The sequence below is a fragment of the Mus caroli genome, chromosome 4 (assembly GCF_900094665.2).
Source record: "Mus caroli chromosome 4, CAROLI_EIJ_v1.1, whole genome shotgun sequence".
NCBI lineage: Eukaryota > Metazoa > Chordata > Mammalia > Rodentia > Muridae > Mus > Mus caroli.
The window spans coordinates 114,662,700-114,682,299 of record NC_034573.1 but is presented as its reverse complement, the minus strand read 5'-3'; the positions used below and the strand labels follow the sequence as shown (position 1 = coordinate 114,682,299).

Here is a 19,600-nt window from a genome sequence, read left to right as displayed (position 1 = left end):
AAAAAAAAAAAAAAAAAAAGCTCCTTCCACCTTGTGGGTTCTTGCGTGCCCTTCTCCACTACGCCATCGGTTGGTTGGTTGGTTGGTTGGTTGGTTGGTTGGTTGGTTTGATTTTTCAGGACAGGGTTTCTCTGTGTAGTATTGGCTATCCTGGAACTCACTCTGTAGACCAGGCTGGCCTACAGAGATTGTGGTGGCTTGAATATGCTTGGCCCAGGGCATGGCACTATTAGGAGGTGTGACCTTGTTAGAGTAGGTGTGTCACTGTGGGTGTGAGTTTTGAGACCCTCCTCCTAGCTGGCTGGAAACAGTCTCCTCCTAGCAGCCTGCAGATGAAGATGTAGAACTCTCACTTCTTCCTGAACCATGCTCCTACCTTGATATAATGGACTGAACCTCTGAACCTGTAAGCCAGCCCCAATTAAATGTTGCCCTTATAAGAGTTGTCTTGGTCTTGGTGTCTGTTCACAGCAGTAAAACCCTAACAAAAACAGGGATCTACCTGCCTCTGCCTCCCAAATGAGGAGATTAAAGGTATGTGCCACTATGCCTGGCTCACTAAGCCATGTTTACAACCCCCCCTTTCTTCCTTCCTTTTTTTGGGGGGGAGGGTTTTTTTTTTTTCAAGAAAGTGTTTCTTTGTGTAGCCCTGGCTGTCCTGGAACTCACTCTGTAGACCAGGCTGGCCTTGAACTTAGAAATCCGCCTGCCTCTGCCTCCCAAGTGCTGGGATTAAAGGCATGTGCCATCACTGCCCAGTATATTTCAATCTTTTAAAAATTACCTTGGGCCGGGCATGGTGGTGCATGGCTTTAATCCCAGCACTTGGGAGGCAAAGACACTGACTGCTCTTCCTAAGGTCTTGAGTTCAAATCCCAGAAACCACATGGTGGCTCACAACCATCTGTAATGAGATCTGATGCCCTCTTCTGGGGTGTCTGAAGACACCCTTCTTAAAAATTACCTCTCTCAGGCTGGAGAGATGGCTCAGTAGTTAAGAGCCCTGACTGCTCTTTCAGAGATTCTGAGTTCAATTCTCAGCAACCACATGGTGGCTCATAACCATGTAATGGGATCTGATGCCCTCTTCTGGCATGCAGGTGTACATGCAGATGGAGCACTCTTAAATAAATACATAAATAAATAAATCTTTTTTAAAAATTACCTCTTTGTGTGTGTGTGTGTGTATGCATGTATGCATGTATGTATGCGTGCACGTGTGCACGAACGTGCTATGACTGGCACTCCTGTGGAAGTCAGAAAACGAGGGAACAGTTTCTCTCCTTCCACTATGTGGGTTCCAGGGATTGAACTCAGGTCACCAAACTTGATGGCAAGCACTTTTTCGCACTTCACCACCCCTGCTGAAAGATTCTTCCCCTACCGCCCCCCCCCCATTCTTTGCCTTTTGCTGCCTTAGTCACAGCTGTAGCCATGGTTTGCAGTCTGACAACCTTTTCCTCTCAGCACACAGACAACCCGAAGCCCATCCCTCTAGCTCTTCAGTGCCATCACTGTTCCTGGTGATTTTGCTTTGAGCAAACTCCAGAGATGTGCAAGTCTACACTCCTGGCCCAAAGCTCCATACTACCCTGTCAGGAGTAACAGGCTGATCTTTCCTGAGCCAGAGGCAAAGCCCAGGGCAATGTGGATCTGGAGACATGAGACTGGCCTTCCCTGGCCCCACGAAGGCTCTGGCTTTTGTTCTGGGAGCAAAGGAAAGCTGGTGGGGACCTGGAGCAAGGAAATGCTCTGACTTAATTTATATTTTATATGTTTTGGTTTTTTTTCCCCAGCTTACACTTAAGAAGACCCCGGCAGCCAGAAGGGAGCCATCTATAGTTCCCTCAGGAGATGGCAGTAGCTTGAGCTATGGGATGACCAATCCTGTGAGAGATCTGTGGAAGGACAAGATGACAGGACCATAGGGCTTGGAGACTGCAGGTAGCTGAACCAAAGATCGAGGAGCCCAGAGAGCTCACGGAGAGCTACTGCCAAGCAAAACAGGAAAGTTTAGATGCCTTAGCTTGCTACAGCAGGCTTATAGTGTGGATTTATTAACTCCTGGGTGGTGGGAGATGCAGAGGAGTCTATGAGTAGGGAATCTGATGGAAGGTGAAGCTGTTCTGAAAATACAAACCAGGGCTCTGTACTCTGCCAGGAGGGGGTCAGGGGGTCGGGGGGTGGGGGGGTGGGGGCGTGGCGACGAGGGAGCCTGAAAGGAAGAACTGGGAATGATCAGGCTAGAGTGAGGGGAAGAGAGCTGCAGAGGGGGATGGGAAGAGGATGGGAAGGGGATGCAGAAGAGGATGGGAAGGAGATGGGAAGAGGATGCAGAAGAGGAATAGAAGTGGGCTGTCACAGGAACCGAGGGAAGAGAAAGCATAGGAGACAAGGTCCTACCGAGGAAGGAAGTAGGATTGGGGAACAGTTTTGCAAAAGGGAGATGTGTCACAGGAGAGAATGGCATGAAAGGACTCTGACGCATGCCCTTTGCAATCCACTGTGAGCTCTTGCATCCCAGCATTCCCACACAGTGGCTGTGGAACTGAGTGGCTCATTTTTTTTCCTATGTAATAAAACCATAATGAAGACAGCTCTTTACCTAATAAAAAGTACATATAAAAAAAAAAAAGACAGCCCTGCCTACAACACCATGCTAACAAAGAGTTTACAGACATAGTGTGGGTGTTTTACTTTTGTTTCTTGTTTTGTTGCTGTGAGTTGGTCTCATTTTGTAATCCTGGCTGTCTTGCAACTCCATATATAGACCAGGCTAACCTCAAAGGTGTGTACCATCACACTGGCATATGGTGTGAATTTGGACTGTCCCCCAAAGGCTTGAGTGCTAAACGACGTGGTCCACAGCCTGGGGTGAAAAAGGAGGTGGTGGGGCCTTTGGGAGATGTGCTCTGGGAGAAATAAATTGGGCCACTGAGGACATGCCCTTTAGGAGAACATTGTGACCCCAGTCCCTTCCTGATTTTCTGCTTGCTGGCTGCCAATGAAGTGAGCCTCTGCTATGAGCTCCTATTGTGATAACTTGCTACCCACAAGACCAAGGCTACTTGATCAAACTACTGAAACTGTGAGTCTCCCAAAACTTTTCTTTGTCATGAGTTGACTGTGTTGTACATTTTGTCACAGCAACAGATGGCTAACATACTTACTAAGGCTCAGTGTGTGGTCTGGATGAGAATGGCCCCATAGTCTCATATGCCTTGTCTCAAGCTAGTGGAACTATCTAGGAAGGATCAGGGAGGTATGGCCTTGTTGGAGTAGATGTGACCACACACACACGCACACACACACACACACACACATGAATACCCCACATCCACTCTCGCCCATAAATATACACATGCCTAAAAACAAACCTTTAAAAAGAAAATCTTGTAATTCAATCCATTACTTGGTATGGTAACTTATTTACTCTTGTCCTGAAGTGGGCAGCTAGGCTGTAGCTAATCCTAGCCTGTTCCAGTACATTGGTAACTCTCCTGCCTCCACAGCCCTGATGGTTAAAGCCAGGATGCTCCCAGCAGCTGCCCATCCCTGATGTCCCAGCAGACCCAGAGTACGGTAAGTCCTGTGAGGCTCTGTGAGGAAGGAGTTCCCATGCTTGCCCTGCTTCTCCTCCTTGTCCTCCCTCCCCCACCCCTTTTGAGACAGTGTCTCTCTGTTGTGCTCTGGCGATCTTGGAACTCTCTATGGAGACCAAGCTAGCCTTGAACTCACAGTTCCACTTGCCTCTGTCTCCTCAGTGCTCATGCCTTTGATCCCAGCTTGTCACATCTGCCTGACACAAATGGCTCCTGGAGCTGCCGGACAATCATCTCTCCTCTGTCACCAGCTTTGGTCAAGGCCATGCAAATAGCCAGTATCAAAGAAACACTCACTCTTCCTCTAGCCCGCGGGTGGCTCAGACCCTTGAGATGAGGCTCCCCAGCCAGCCCGCTTTGCCTCAACGCCCAGCTCCAACCCACCAGCTCTGCCTACCACAGCCCCAGAATGGGGTTGCCAGGGACCCCTGGATGTAGCATGGGGCCCCAGGCAGGGTGGGGATACACACTGCTAATAAGTCTCTGCTTTGTGCAAAGGAAATGGAGTCTTCTTCCAACCAGACCTGGCCCCTCCCTTTCTTTCCCCCAGTCCCCTCCCTCATCTTCCCCACTGTTTTTTGCCTGCAAGCTTCTTAGAGGAGAGGGGCGTGGCTCAGACGGATGAGTTTCCCAACCTGCCCCCCTCTCTCCCACCCACTTACTGACTTTTTCCTCTTTGCTTGTGTTCAAGATCCCCCCGGGGGCCAGAGCCCCGGCCCGCGAGGCACTCGGGAGAATCCTAATCGCACAGGAGCAGCTGGAGCTTGATTCCATCCTCCGCGATGCCTTCTGACATTTAATGAGTTAAGGAGCTAAATCCCCTTCATCCCAGCACGGCTGAGCTAGCTGCAGTGCCTGCAGCTGGTGCGTGAGCAGCGTGTGGGGGAGGGGCCGCCCTGGTCACACTGCTACCTTTTTGAAGGGAGGGGAAGGCAAGGGTCCAGGACGGCCTCAAATTCTATATGTAGCTGAAGTAGGGCTTGAACCCCTGACCTCCCTGCCTCCACAACCTAAGTGCTGGGGTCGCTGGCGTGTGTTCCCTGGCGGCATTGGAATCTATGCAGCAGTGTGCTTGAGTCTCAGTCTGTGAACTTGGTGTGTGTGTTGCACTTATAGGTTCTTGTGTGTACATATTTTATGCACATGGGGACAGAACCTACCAGAGGTCCCCGGGGTGAAACCAGCTACCTACCTCCTCCAGATGGCCAGCACACTCATCACGGAGCCCAGGACCAAGAGGGCTGAGATGGTCACCACGGTGACAACCACTGCAGGGCTCTGGTCCCTGGACCCTGGGGCAACTAGAGAGGAAAAACAAAAAACAAAACAGGGGGCTGAGGTAGGCAAAGGACTAGGCTCCTGGGCAAGCACCAAGGCCAGGAGAATCCCTCAGACGTTTGGTGCACAGTGACCAACACCCAAGGTGGCAATTAGTGTGCCAAACCCCTCTGCTTGCAGGCAGGGCCTCCCAACTGTAGCTTAGCTCTGAGAGGAGGCAAGAGTCCCGGTTGCTGGGGTTGGCCTCCCCTTATGCCTTTTTTTTTTTTTTTTAAATTATATTTAAGTACACTATAGCTGTCTTCAGACCCTCCAGTAGAGGGCGCCGGATGGTTGTGAGCCACCATGTGGTTGCTGGGAATTGAACTCAGGACCTTCAAACGAGCAGTCAGTGCTCTTAACCGCTGAGCCATCTCTCCAGCCCCCCTTATGCCTTTCAAGGCAACAAGTGACTTCCAGAAGCTCTGCAGAGTCACAGCCTCTGCTCTGAGTCCCTTCCCCAGCACGGAGTATCCGCCAACAGCAGTGCCTCAACATCGAGCATGCCTGTGTCTAAGACAGGCTGCTTCATACCTGAACTTCATACCATCTGGCCTCATCACTCCACAAGTCCTGGGAGGGTCACAGTCTCCAGTTAAAGCAGAGGAGACAAGTTGAGGAAAGTTACCTAATTCGTCCAAAATCACACAGCTTCTAAGTGGTGGGAACACAGGGTTTTGATTTCGTTTTCAAAATGGCGTAATCTTGTAACCTGGGCTGACCCCCAACTTATGTAGCCAAGGGTGACTCTGAACTCCTGACCCTTCTGCCTCTGCCTCCCAAGTGCTGAGATTACATCATGTGCCACCACACCCAGGTGAACCCAAGACTGGAACCTGCCCCCCAAATCCTCTGCCTAATGTCAAAGCAGCTTCGAAACTGGACAGACACTCACAGGACCCCAGTCTGCAGGCCCAGACTGAGAGACAAGAGTAAATAAGTTAGTAAGCAATATAAACAATACTTAACTATAGAGAAAACCATACCCAGAGCAGGGTGGAGGGCTGGGAGACCGAAAGACACAGAGTCTGCATCCCAGGCCCACATGCACAAGTGGGGCCTGGGAAATGATAAGCAGCCCACAGAACTGGAGGATACACCCTACAGAGGCAGAGGGGAGCAGGGTGGAAGCTGAATCTGGGAATGGAGGGATATTGGGGAGGCACATCTAGAGGACCTTGGATGCAGGCTAAAGAGAACGAACTGTCCAGGAGGAGTGAACTGCCTGTTCCTGCCTGGCTGGAGAGGGAAGGACAGAGATAGCTTCTGGAGTTGGGAGTCAGGATGGGAAGGAGGGTGTGAAGAGGCACAGGACGCTGAGTAGAAAGATGGCTTTCTGTAGTAGGCTTAGGGTGAGGAAGGCAGAGGAGGCTGGCTCAAGCCTGGGGACCAGGCAATGTAGCCAGTCCAACAGGGCATGGTGAGGTGGGCTCAGGTGGCCTCCACTACCAAACGCCTTCCTTACTCGCTTCCACTTGTTCAAATATTCCCCAGTCTCAAGACATGGCTCTCATCTGCTCTTGCCAGCACCTGTCCATCTTCCCCGATCCAGGGCTGTCTCCATATTTCATCTTCACCTCTCTTCAGGCTCCCAGCATTTCCTATCTTGGATTACAGTTGTGGAGCAGGTTGGGAAGAATTCTTATCTTGACAGCAGGTGCCAGGATGCCTCTTAGGGGGAGCTGCCTTTGTTGGGGTAAATACTATGATGAGCTGCCCAGGGTGAGATCCTGAGGGCTAGGGCCAGCAGGTGAGCAACAGAGAGAGAGTCAAGCTTAGAGCTGTGTGCTGAAGGGGGATGGGGGATGGGGGTTACTGGAAGGCAGGGGAAGAAGCGGGCAAGGCACCAGGAAGGAGGCCATTGAAAGATAGGGAGTTCAGCTTTCTTTTGTCGTTGGAACTTTATTGAGAAGTGGTTTATACACCATTCACTTCTCCCTCCCTCCCTCCCTCTCTCCCTCCCTCTCTCCCTCCTCTGTCCCTTCCATTCTTCTTTCCTCTCCCTCTCTCTCCCTCCCTTCCTATCTTGTTTCTTTTTTCTTTTTTTCTTTGTATTTATATGAGTACACTGTAGCTGTCTATAGACACACCAGAAGAGGGCATCAGATCCCATTACAGATGTGATGTGAGCCATCATGTGGTTGCTGGTATTTGAACTCAGGACCTCTGGAAGAGCAGACAGTGCTCTTAACCACGAGCCATCTCTCCAGCTCCCTTTCTTGTTTCTGGAGGCAGGATTTCATGTGGCCCAGGCTGGCCTCAAACTCTTGGGTTCCCCTTCCTTCCCTCCCACACGCTGGGGGATTATACTCGTTCACCTCCAGCTCTACTACTTATTGATGTCATCTCTGCTGACCTTGAGTTCTATGTAGAGGCACTTGGCCCTCAACGGTTCTTTCTCAAGCTTTCCAAGTGCCCGGATTAGTGGCCTGTGCCCCTTCCTGGTCTCAAGTTGCCTTCACATGCTAAGCCTGGAGAGGATGGCAGACAGTGCATCAAGGAGGACCAGAGGGAAAAGCAGCAGGGAGGATCCGGCAAGGCCCAGAGAGAGGTGATCTTGACAAGGCTGGGTCAGGATGTTTCATAAAGAGTCATCTTCCAAGGAGGGGCACACCAGCTGGCACAGGTGTTAGGGGTCCCTGTGCTCCAGGGAAGATGACCAGTGGGTTACTACTGCAGGTGGATCTCAAATTCTCTAAGATGTGAAGTGGCTTTTATTTCCCCCTTTGTTTGTTTGTTTGGGTCAGGTTTTGTTGTTGATTTTGGTTTTCAGCTTTTTGAGACAGAGTTTCACTGTGTACCCCTGGCTGTCCTGGAACTCACTCTGGAGATCAGGTTGGCCTTGAACTCAGGAGATCTGCCAGCTCTGCTTCCCTAGTGCTGGGATTAAAGACCTGAAGCTCTTCTGTGACTCCCTTCTGGACTCCCTTAATCCCTCCCCTTGTCTCTCCTGCTGCCTGCATCCAGAATCTTCTAAGCACTCACACACATCACTTACCTTCCCCTGGAGTCTGCACTTCGATGCTTGGACTGAAGCTCTGGGCCTCCCACGAAGGTCCTGGGGATGCCGCCCGGATCTGAAAAACGTATCTGGTAGCAGGCTTCAGGTTGGTGACAGTGACAGCCGGTGCTCCTGTCTTCACTGTGGAGTAAGTCTGTTCACTCTGACCCTGGAGAAGATGGAGTAGTGAGGCCCCAACCCAAGAGGCTGAGAGGAGGGTGGGACAGAGAGACGCAAGGGACTACCCTGAAATTGGGGGGCGGGGGAACCTGACCCACATCATCTGAGAGACAGCAGCAATTTCTTCCATAGAATCCCCAGTGCCTCTCTCCTCAAGACTCAACCCCATAATAGGGCAGAGCTTCCTTTGCAGGGTTGAGTAGGTGGTGGCTACCAGAGTTTGGCCATCCAGGGATGAGGCAGGCCAGAGCAAAAACAAGCCTCACATAGCCACCTGCCCTGTCCTTGGTAATCACAAGGCTTTTCATCTCCCTGTCATCTGATTTGCAAAGCAGAGGAGAGCAAGGATTATCTTGTTGGCTTTGCTCTGTTTGGATTCCCAGATGAGGCACCCAGACTCCAGGGGTAAAGACAGACTTAGCTGGAGGCTCAGGAGAGTGCAGACTGTAACTTGTGAGCAGCTACTTCCTGTGCTGGGTCTTAGGCAGCCCTTGTGAAGCCTCCCCTACTCACCCCGTGCTCTCCACCCCCAGCCTTGTTAAGGAAGGGCCAGCCAGGGTGACATTTTTAAATCTTTCAGGTCTGACCTTTGCTGTACCCCAGTACATCTGACACCCAAAGTTCCTCTCTAGGCTCAAACTTCTCCCCCAACGCCATCTCTCCAGCCCACAGCTTTGATCTGAGCTTTAGACTTATAGGAAATCCACCTCGATGGCTGACGAGCCTCATACAAAGAAAGACCATGTTCACCAAGAAGCCCTGCCTGCTCCCCTCCTCTCAGCCAGCAGCTCCCCATCCTGGTCACCCAGGCTCATACATCCAAAAGTGACATGGCGACCCGGTTTTTTCCTGGGCACCAACTGTCACAGCTCTCGACAGACTTCTATTAATCAAAGCCATTATCTGACTCAGCAAAGCCCTACATAGCGCTGAGGGAGTGGAATCTTGTCACCCTCGGGAAGAAGTTTCTCTTTAATGAATTAATTTGCATAAAAGTGAGGCACCATTTCCCAGATGATCACGTCCCAGAGCTAAAGACGCCAAATTGATGGGGAAAGAGAGCATGGGGTGGGAAACAACTCCATTCATCAAATCACAGCTGAAGTATCGCTAACCGCAGATTGAAAATGCAATGGAGAAGAGAAAGGTGGCCCGGGAGCCAAATGCCTGTAATCCCAGCACGTGGGAGGTGGAGGCAGGAGGCTAGTTGGGGCTACAGAAGGCCTGATCTCAAAATAAAAATAAATAACTAAACCACAAATAAAAGAGGAGGAGAAGAAAGCCAGGCGTGGTGGCGCACGCCTTTAATCCCAGCCCTTGGGAAGCAGAAGCAGGCAGATTTCTGAGTTCGAGGCCAGCCTGGTCTACAAAGTGAGTTCCAGGACAGCCAGGGCTATACAGAGAAACCCAGTCTCAAAAAGAAAAAAAAAAAAAAAAAAAAAGAGGAGGATAAGAAAAGAGAAGGCCATAAGGTTATGTGTGAGGAGGGGCATTAGAGGGAGGCAGCCTGGGGTGGGGATAGGGACAAGAATCACAGCATTAGGCAGAAGGCTGGGTGTGGCGCGCATGCCCACAACGCCTTCAATCCCAGCAGGCAGGAGTTAGAGATTAGGTTTATGAGGAGACAGAGACAAGATCTATCTTGACAGAGGTCAAGATAAACTCAAGGCTATCCTGGTCTACACAGTGAATCCCAGACCAACTAAGGCTCCACAGAGAGAACCTGTCTCAAAGCAAACAAAAAAGTTTCTCACAAGGCTCTGTTTGCTATATAGAAAGCTGAGGATGGTGGTCTAGAGGCTGAGGTCAGCAGGGCTACATGGCAAGACCCTATCTCAAAACTAAAATAACTCTATGGATTTGATGGTGAGCATTTATTTATTTAGACAGGGTTTGTTTGTTTTTTTTTTTCTATGTATCCCAGGCTGACCTCCAATTCAGAGATCTGCCTGCCTTTGCTGGAATTTAAGGTGTGTGCACCATCATATATACATAGACATATACATATATGACATACACGAGGATGTATGGATTTAATAAGTGTTGCACCACTCACATCCTTCTATAGTAAGCCACAGGAATGCAGACCCCCATTCTGGAACATTCTCCACCCCACCCTACCACCAGCTTGGCAATGTGTTCATGTGGCTCACACATATCTTTGTGTGCCTTTCTTTTGCAAAAGTGTCTGCTTTTGTCATATTTGCAAACTCAGCCAGGCAAAACAGACCCGCCCCACAGCCAGCTCTTTATCTCTGCTAAACCCTAAACCAAGGAGATGAACTGGAGCTGTCTGTGGGTGAGGAAAGAGAGACAGAAGGAAGGGAGGGTCTGAAGAGGCCTCATGGCTGAAGAATAAGTCTGAGGAAAGCAGGCAGGCTGGGACTAGGCTGTTTCCTGCTGGGACTCACCTTCTCATAGTAGCGGATCTCATACTCTGTGCTGTTGGTTCCAGGAGCTCCAGCAGGCACAGGCTCTCGCCACGACAGCGACACGCTTTGGGGCTCCACGCGGTCCCGGCGGATTTCATCCTCTTCCCATGGTGCTGAGAGTAAGCAAAGCGGGATGCTCTCCTGGACTCTCTGCCCACAAGCTCCGGGTGAGGGCAGAAGGAGCAGGGCATGCACAGGGGAGCGGGGTTAAATGTGGGCGTGGCCCGCGAGGCCTGAAGGGCAGAGTCTAGGACTAGGGGTTTAGGGAGAATTTGTGGCCAAGGCTTCTCTCACTTTTGTTGCCTACTGGGAGGGAAAGCCCTGCTTGCCTTCCCAGTTCTCCTCATCCTGCTTGCTTCTCATCCTTCAGTCTCATCCTGTGGTTTGAAGAGCTAAGAGAGTGTGCAGCCCAGATTGGCTTGTTCACGGCGGTATGGCTGCAGACAAGCGAGGATTAGAAGAAAATCACCCTATCATGATAAAGGACAAACGTGGGAAGCCCACAGAGAGCATCACACTCAAGAGTGAAAGACAGGGAGCGTTCTGTCTGGAAAAAGGCCAGGATGCCAGTCACTGCTATAAGCTCTAGCCAAAGCAACCAGGCAAGAAAAACAAACAAAAGTCGTGAATGGGAAGACACAATGGCCTCATGGGATGGCATGATCTCAATGTGGAAAACCCTATAAAGAATTCACAAAGGATTCTCAGAGAACCAGCCTCACAGCATGGAGAATTGTATATGAAGGCCTTGGGATGAGACTCGACCCAGTCAAGGGCTCAATCAAGTTCACCAGCAGGAGTGGCTGGTGACCAGCAGTGTCCTTCCTCCACAGGCAAGAGGCCCGTGAAATAGTGCAAAAAGCAGCATCAGATTCTGGGACGCCAGGGAGTCAGAAAAAAATAGACATCAGATAGCAAAGGGCAGAGGTGGAGACGGCACACATATACCCTGCCCTTTGACAAGGGCTTGGCTATGGCTTCCGGTCTCACGTGGTATACCCAGTAGGCCCAGTTTCTGCTCTCTTAAATTCCAATGATGCCGATGGACATCACTGGAGCCAAAACCCACAGTTGACAGCTGATTGCTGGTATAGGGGACAAGGAGGGAGTGTCGTATTTTTAACCTCTGTAAAGCCAGTGGGACTAGACAGACCCACGTGGCTGTAGTGACCCCTAGGCTACACTACCAACTGAGCGGTACTGTCTCCCATCCTAAAAATAACTTTAAAAAAATCCTTTAGTCTTTTCCCCAGTGCCTGACCCTTTGAAAAAAGCAATGTCTTTGTGAGCCGGACAATAGCAGCCTGTCGCTCCACTGCACAGCTGCTGAGCGTACTCTCTCTCTCCCCTGTCCCCGGCAGGCCGAATTCACTTAGGCCTGGCTTAGAAGTAGAAGTGAGTTTCCTAGGAGGTGGTAAAGCCCTTTCTCGACCCAGATGGGGGCAGAGTCAGGGAGAGGCAAGAAATGTCACGTTTGAAGTTTGTCAGTCAAGAGCATCAGACGGCCAGGGGAATCCACAGCCGGACACAGTTGCATTTTGGCCCCTCAGAGATGTGTTAGATAAAGAATGGATAGCTCTGAGAAGGAAGGGTTAGTAAGACGGCTCAGTAGGTAAAGTAGTTGCCATACAAACCTGAGAATCTTAGTTCAAATCCCCAGAAAACATGTAAAGGTTTTTTTTTTGTACTGGAAACTTTCTGGACAGTTAGCCTGGCTTACAGAGATGTTCTTTCTCAAACAAGAGAGGTAAAAATGGACACCAGAGGGTATCCTCTGACCTCCATATATACATACCTGCACACACACACACACACACACACACACAAAATCATATATACACACACTCAAAAACAAAACAAAACCTAACACTCAAACTAAAACCTCAGCCTGAGCCCCAGCTGTCCATGATGAAGTCATCACAGCCCAAGTTGCCAGGAGAACAGCTTCTAGGGAGACCTGCAGCAGCCTGTTCCCTTGCCCTATTGACTGAGTTCTGTTTTGGTTGCAGTGGTGTGTGTGTGTGTGTGTGTGTGTGTAATACTTAGGTCAATACTGCCTGGCTGCTCTAAGACATTCCTATCCTTCACCATCCAACCATCCATTGCTTTAGGGTTGGGCTTACTTCTGTTCTAGCCAATAAAAGATGTCAGCTAAGAGGAGAGAGGTTCAGCCGGGTGTGGTGGTACATGCCTTTAATCCCAGCACTCAAGAGGCAGCAGCAGACAGATCTCTAAGTTTAAGCACAGCCTAGTCGACAAAGCAAGTTCCAGGACAGCTGGGGCCTAGCGCTACTCAGAAAAACCCTGTCTTGGAAAAAAAAAAAGTGTGATGTCTTGTAATCTTGTAAACACACCTGAAATCCTAGCACCTGAGCAGAAGGATTGCTATGGATTTAAGGCTAGCCTGGGCTAACGAGTATGACCTTGTTTCTTTTTCTTTTTTTTTAAGGTAGGTGGTGTCTGGAGAGATTGCTCAGTGGTTAGAGTGCTTACGGCATCACATCAGATGAAGTTCCAGGGTGTCAGATACTCTGGCCTTTGCAGGCACCCACATGAATGTTCATATGGTACACATAAATTCATTTAGATACACACATACATTTAAAATGAAGTAAATGCATTTTAAAAGATTTCTTTATTTTATGTATATAGTGCTCTATCTGCGTGTTCACCTGCATGTCAGAAGAGAACATCAGATCTAGTTCATACTGTAGATGGTTGTGAGACATCATGTAGTTGCTGGGGATTGAACTCAGGACCTCTGGAAGAGGAGATGGTGCTTTTAACTGCTGAGCCATCTCTGCAGCCCCCAAATTAAATATTTTTAAAGGGTCAGGCATGATGGCACAAAATTTTAATCACAGGACTCAAAAAGCAGAGGCAAGTAGATTTCTATGAGTTTAAGGCCAGCCTGATCTACATAGCAAATTCTAGGCCAGCCAGAAGAATATAGTGAGACCTTGATGCACAAAAGGGGGTGTACAGGCTTGACCAGTCTCAGTTGGTAGACATTTGTCTAGCATGCAGGAAACCATAATTTGCTTCCTAGAACTATTCCTAAAATTCCAACACTTGAGAGGTAGAGACCAGAGCAGTCAACTCAAGAGGCCAGCCTTGGCTACATAAGACACTACCTGGGGCTCGAGAGGTGGCTCAGTGGTTAAGAACATTGGCTGCTCTTCCAGAGGACCTGGGTTCCATTCCCAGTACCCATATGGCAGATCGCAACAACTGTCTGTAATGCCAGTTCCAGAGATCCAGTATATTCTTCTGACCTTTGTTGCTACTAAGCACAAGCACGGTACACAGACACACATGCAGGCAAAACACTCATGAACATAAAATAATGAGAAAATATAATAATATACTATGTGTAAATATATTTGTTACATACACACACATATATATATATTATAAAGAGAGTTTTATAGAAATAGTCATACGTATAAAACATTGTAGCAATAATACTAGTTGGGTTGTTTTGTTTTGGTTGGTTTGGTTTTTTGGGTTTTTTTGTTTGTTTGTTTTCCTTTTAAGGCAAAGTCTCTCTGTATAGCCCTGGCTGTCCTGGAACTCCCTGTGTAGACCAGGCAGGCCTCAAACTAACAGAGATTCTGCGTGTCTCTGTCTCTCACACGTACCAACATTAAAGGAGTTTACCATCAAGCCTGGCCACACTTTTATTCTTTAAGACAAAGTTTCCTGTGGCCCAGACTGAGCTCAGATTCACTTTGTGTGTCAGAATGACCTTGAACTGAGTGCTGGGATTGGACATGCCTCTCTGTTTCTTTTCTTCCTTCTTTGCTACCTGTGAACAAACCCAATGCCTCTAGCATGCTAGGCAAATTCTCGGCACCTTTGAGCTACATTCTCAGGCCTTGACCTGTTCAAAATGTAAACGCAATAGCAAGGGTTAAGTCTCAACAGAAACAATAAAGAACAGAAGTGTCCCAGAAAACCAAGTAGATTGGGAAATCGCTCTCAAAGTCCTAGGAAAGGGATTAAGAGCGGAAAAAGTGACAAGATGTGAGAATGAGAAAAGGGATGGAAAACCCAAGGCTTAAAGATTGGGTTAAGAGATACAGAGGGAGGCCACTCAAAGCAGCTACCAAGAAAACTTCCTGAGGAGTGAAAAAAGAAAGTTCGGATCAAAGGGTCCAGCCAGGCGAGAGTGAAAAGAAATCATATTGGCTATGTTTTTCATTTTCATTGGCAGGCTAAGAAATTATTCAAACACCCCTGTGTGTGCACATCTCTACACCCAAGGTACTTACAAAAGAATGAAAATCACCCCAGGCCTCGCTGGAAACCCAACCGACAGGGTAGGGTCACAGAAGACAGGGAAGGAGGGTCACACACCAATCAGATGGGAAAGACTCAGAAGCCACCGCATGCGCTTATCCATCTTGCAGAGGGCACTCGAGGGATTACTTGAAAGTGTGCACCAGAGGAGAGACAAATCAGAAGAAAATGTCAAGGATGCGAAAGGTGTAGTGTCGAAGGTGGTTTTCATCCCGCTGGAGACTCAGAAACGGGTAGCGCCGCCACTCTGTTGCCTGCGTTCTGAACCTGCCTGTGTCCCTGCTCCTGCAAGGTGGCTGAGTTCGCAAAGGGGGTGGAGGGGAGAAGTGGGGACATCTAGGCACCACCTGGATCCGGGATTAGAGGGGGGACAGTCACGTGGATTCCTGAATTCCTTGGGATGCTTGCAAGGGAACTGCACCTGGGAGTGGGGGACAGTCTCCCATGGGGCGCGCGGCCTTACCCCCGGGTCCGGTGGACACTGTGACCTGCGCATAGGTGGCTCCCGCGGCGGCGGCCGGGCCTGAGACGCCGTTGAGCGCGGCCACGCGCACGGTGTAGCGCGCGCCCGGCCGCAGGTGCAGCAGCGTGGCGGCGCGTTCCCGCAGCCCAGCCTGGCGCGGGACGAAGGCCACGCGCGGCCCGCAGGGTTGGCACGCGCCCGCCGGACCGTCGCGCCCGCAGCGCAGGCACAGCAGCGAGTAGGTGACGTCGGAGCGGCCGCCTGAGTCCGCAGGCGGCAGCCAGCGCAGCCGCAGCGCCAGCGGGGAGCGGCTCAGGCTGTACTGCAGGTCTCGCGGCGCGGACGGCGGCCCTGCGACATGGGGAGGCGCTGAGTGGAACCGGGCAGGGACCCAAGAGCGCGAGGCATGGGGGGGGGGGTGCGGGGCTTGGACACCCGGCGTAGGAGCAGTAAGGAAGGTGGCAGACGTGGGGAGCAGCGCGGGTACGGAGATCGAGGGGACCGGGATGGGGACATGGTCACAGGGAACAGAGGGCATAACAGAGGGGAGGGACGTCCCAACCAGGCTCAGGAAGAGATGAGGGAGATGGGTAAGGTACTCCCCAGACGGCCACCCACAGAGAATCCTGCCCCCCATTTCCATCCTTCTAGATTCCTGAGTCCCAAGCCCAGGTTTCCAGACCCACCCCAGGCCTTCCTTTTTGCCCTGTCAGTCCAATTTGCAACCTCTCGCCTCCCACCCTACCCCACCCCGCCTCAGTAGTTCGTGGGTGGCGTTTCCCCTCTCCAAGCCCAGTCAGAAGGGAAACTCACGGGTGCAGGAAGCTGAGGGCGGGTCGGTGGGCGAGCGAGCATAGGTGTCCTGGCACACACAGAATGTAGAAGCGTTCTCCAGGGCCAAGCTGTGCTCCGGGCAGGGCGAGCAGAGGGGCCTCCTTGGGGACACCTTGTAAAACCCTGGGGGACAAGCTGTGGGAAGGGGTTGGTGAGGAGAAATCTCCTTCCTGACCGTGCCTCACCCTATATTCTTGCTTTTTCTGGATTAGAGTGAGGAAAGTGGGGTGACAGCTCTTAGCTCAGTCTCCTCTGGCCCTTAACAAAAGCTGTGTGTGCAGGGGATGGTGACACAGTTCACTCCTGTGAATACATTTGACTCCATCTCCGTGGTTACGAAGAGAAAAGTGAGGCTGGGAGAGGTTAAGCTGCCAAATGCTCCACCATTAGTGGGATTCCCACCCCAGATTGCCCCTTTCAAAGTCCCAGCACTATTGCTCTAAGGTCAAAGATGCAATCCTGATGGGAGCAAGAGAAAAGAAGGGCGGGGGGCCTCCAGGAGCTGGGCCCTGTTACTCAGAAACAGATACACAATCCCACTTATACAGACAGGCAGGTAGGCAGGCAGGCAGGCAGAAACACACATGAGTACACACAGAGAGACAAACAGAGAGGGGTGGGGAGGGAGGGAGAGAGAGAGAGACAGAGCAGGGGAGGGGGAGGGAGGGAGGGAAAGAGGGGGGAGGGAGGGAGGGAAAGAGAGAGAGAGAGAGAGACTAGACCCCCAGTTTGGAGGCAGAGCTGGGCAGGTGGAGGGGTGGAGTTGCCTGGTGCCCCGGGGGGCTTCCTAGATTATTGTGACTTCGACTGCTCAGGAAACTCAACTGCTCACTCAGGAGACTTGCTGTCCTTGCCTTCATTCACCCACCCAACCCAAAGCACAGTTCCTAGGATAGGAACAGGCTGATACTCAAGCCGGCTCAGGTTCATAGCTGAGTTGCATCACACACACACACACACACACACACACACACACACACACACACACACACACACACCACACCACACATGCATGTATTTGCTGGGTGGCCTTGGGCATGTCGGTTAATCTTCCTGAGCCTTGTGTAGAATACCTGCCTCAGGAGGACTGACTGAGATAAAACACAGATACGATCTGTGTGGACTGCAGATGTGGTAGTGGTAGTAACTACTGTTTCTCCCTCTGAGACCCAAAGAAACAAATAAACACACACTTTATTGACTAACAGACTGATTGAGACAGGCTCTCGTGCAGCCCAGGTTAGCCTTCAACCGTCCTTGTAGCTGAAGATGACCTTGAATTTTTGTTCTTCCTTCCTTTCCTGAGTGCTGGAATCTCAGGCCAGGCATGACCATCCTCTGAACACCTATCTGATTCTATTTTATCCATTTGTGTGTGCAGGGGGTGTGCTTGCCCATCTGTGAACACAAACAGACCAGAGCTCCACGTCAAGTGTCTTCCTCTGTTACTGCACAACTTAGTTTTTGAGACAGGCTCTCTCCACAAATCAGAAGCCCAGGGTCTCAGCTATTCTAGCTGGCCAGAAACCCTCTGGGGTTTGCTGCCCCCTTCCTGTGCTGGGGTTTCAGACAAGCTCTGCCATACCTAACATTTTGTGGATGCTGGGCATCTCAACTCAGACCTTCAGGCTGGTGCAGCAAGCATTTTACCTCTGAGCCATCTCCCTGCCTTAAATACCCATTTTTTAAAAGGTCTCAGTCAGGTTTGGGGCAGTGGTTCCTGACTCCTGCCCTCTCTTGTGCTGGGTCCTCACCTGTCTCCCTGGGCCTTTCCTCTAGTTTAGCTAGGGATGAAAGGCTGGATCCAAGAAGACAGAACAACAGCAGGGAGGGAGATTAATTCTTGGGGAGAACTCTACCCTTCTCAGATGGCTTTTGCCACCAGAAAGAAAGGCTCTTCATAGGAGGAGCCCAAACTAGGTGCTCTGTGTAGAGTGAACTCTGTCACTCCACCAAGGGGGCCCAGTAATCTGTACAGCATCAGCAAGCAGACCCACAAGAGACTTGATGATAGTCTGTGTTCCCTAAAGGGAAGCCAAATCTCACTGATTCCTATGGTGACTACGGCCGGACCAAGAACCAAGGTCACTAAGGAAAAAACAGGACACCGGGCAGTGGTAACACATGCCTTTTAATCCCAGCACTCTGGAGGCAGAGGTAGGCAGATCTCTAAATTTGAGGCCAGCCTGACCTACAGAGTGACTTCTAGGACTGCCAGGGCGACACAGAGAAACCCCGTCTCAAACCAAATAAAATACCAAAATAATCATGACATTAATCATAATCCTAAAGACTGGGGAGATCTTAGCTTTGTTCCCTCCTCTACCTTTGAGAAAGTGTCCACTTGGCTACAAGAGACACTCAGATCGCCTGAAGGGACCAGTGCAAACCTGACCGCTTCTGGTCCCTTCCTCTCCTTCTCCAGCAGACCCCCTCCCCTCCCCGTGCCCCATGCCTACTCTGAACACAGAGAGCTTCCGACCCGTGATGTCTCACACCCTCTTCCTCAGCAGCTGAGTTGTGTATCTCTCCAAAGTCCAGATCCAACAGCACCTCCCTTGGGAAGTTTGTCCTAGATTTCCCCCATCTCCTCCACCGCGCTGGGCAGAGATGATGCCATTACAAGCGACTTTTATCTGGTCTCAGTCCGAAGAGAGGGAACACAACACAAACCAGAGTTCTCCAGTCTCTAAGCATCCACGAGTTTATCACCTGCTATGAACCAGGTATTCTAGGTTCTAAAGACACACCATAAGACAGACAGGAATCTGATTTCCCCACCCTGTTACAGATGACTCCACATCTGACAGAGCACACAGAGGTCGTGAGTTGGTAACTCCCCCAACAGCTGGTTATGGAAACCACAACACCTCCATCTGGCTGATATCTCCTCTCCTGCAGTCTTAGAGGTGGGGACAAGCCACCCTCTGTTTAAGGACATCTATCCAGCTCCACCCTGGACCCCTGGCTTCCACCCCTCCTCAAAGCCAACACTCCCCCTGTCATCTCTTTTACTGGTCTTTGCAACCCTCTCTGCCTGCTGCCTCTTTCCAGTGATGTCACTGGGGGTGGAGCAGAAAAAGCAGTCCATTTCCATGCAGGCATAAGGGCTCTAACTATAGACTATTTTAAAACAATCCTAAAGCTGACTAAAAGTTGTCCTGCTTTTTATTAGCAACATGCGTCAGCAATTTTAACCCACGTCAGTAATAAAACACTCTTTTCTCTTGAACAGATCGCTCCCTGCACACATTTGGTGTGACACCGGCTCTCTCCCCCAGCACATAAACAAGTGTCGCTGCTCTACAATAAAAGCTCTCTTTCTGTTCAAACAATATGTTCACACACAAAGATTCTGTCAACCCAACATTCTGCTGAAGATGCTGTCTCTTCTCCCTTCAGATCCTGGCTTCTAGAGTGAGATCTCTCTCTCTCTCTCTCTCTCTCTCTCTCTCTCTCTCTCTCTCTC

At 50.5% G+C, this 19,600-nt stretch overlaps 1 protein-coding gene across 1 annotated transcript in view; it reads right to left on the bottom strand.

The window, feature by feature from the left end:
* Positions 1-19,600, bottom strand: part of Epha10 (EPH receptor A10) — a 35,523-nt gene that overhangs the window by 6,087 nt on the left and 9,836 nt on the right. The window contains exons 4-8 of the mRNA XM_021161184.2: positions 16,111-16,266; positions 15,298-15,648; positions 10,512-10,645; positions 7,918-8,089; positions 4,795-4,903 (exon numbers count right to left, since the gene is read on the bottom strand). Coding sequence (XP_021016843.1) covers positions 4,795-4,903; positions 7,918-8,089; positions 10,512-10,645; positions 15,298-15,648; positions 16,111-16,266 — 922 coding nt within the window. The remainder of the gene's footprint in view (positions 1-4,794; positions 4,904-7,917; positions 8,090-10,511; positions 10,646-15,297; positions 15,649-16,110; positions 16,267-19,600) is intronic.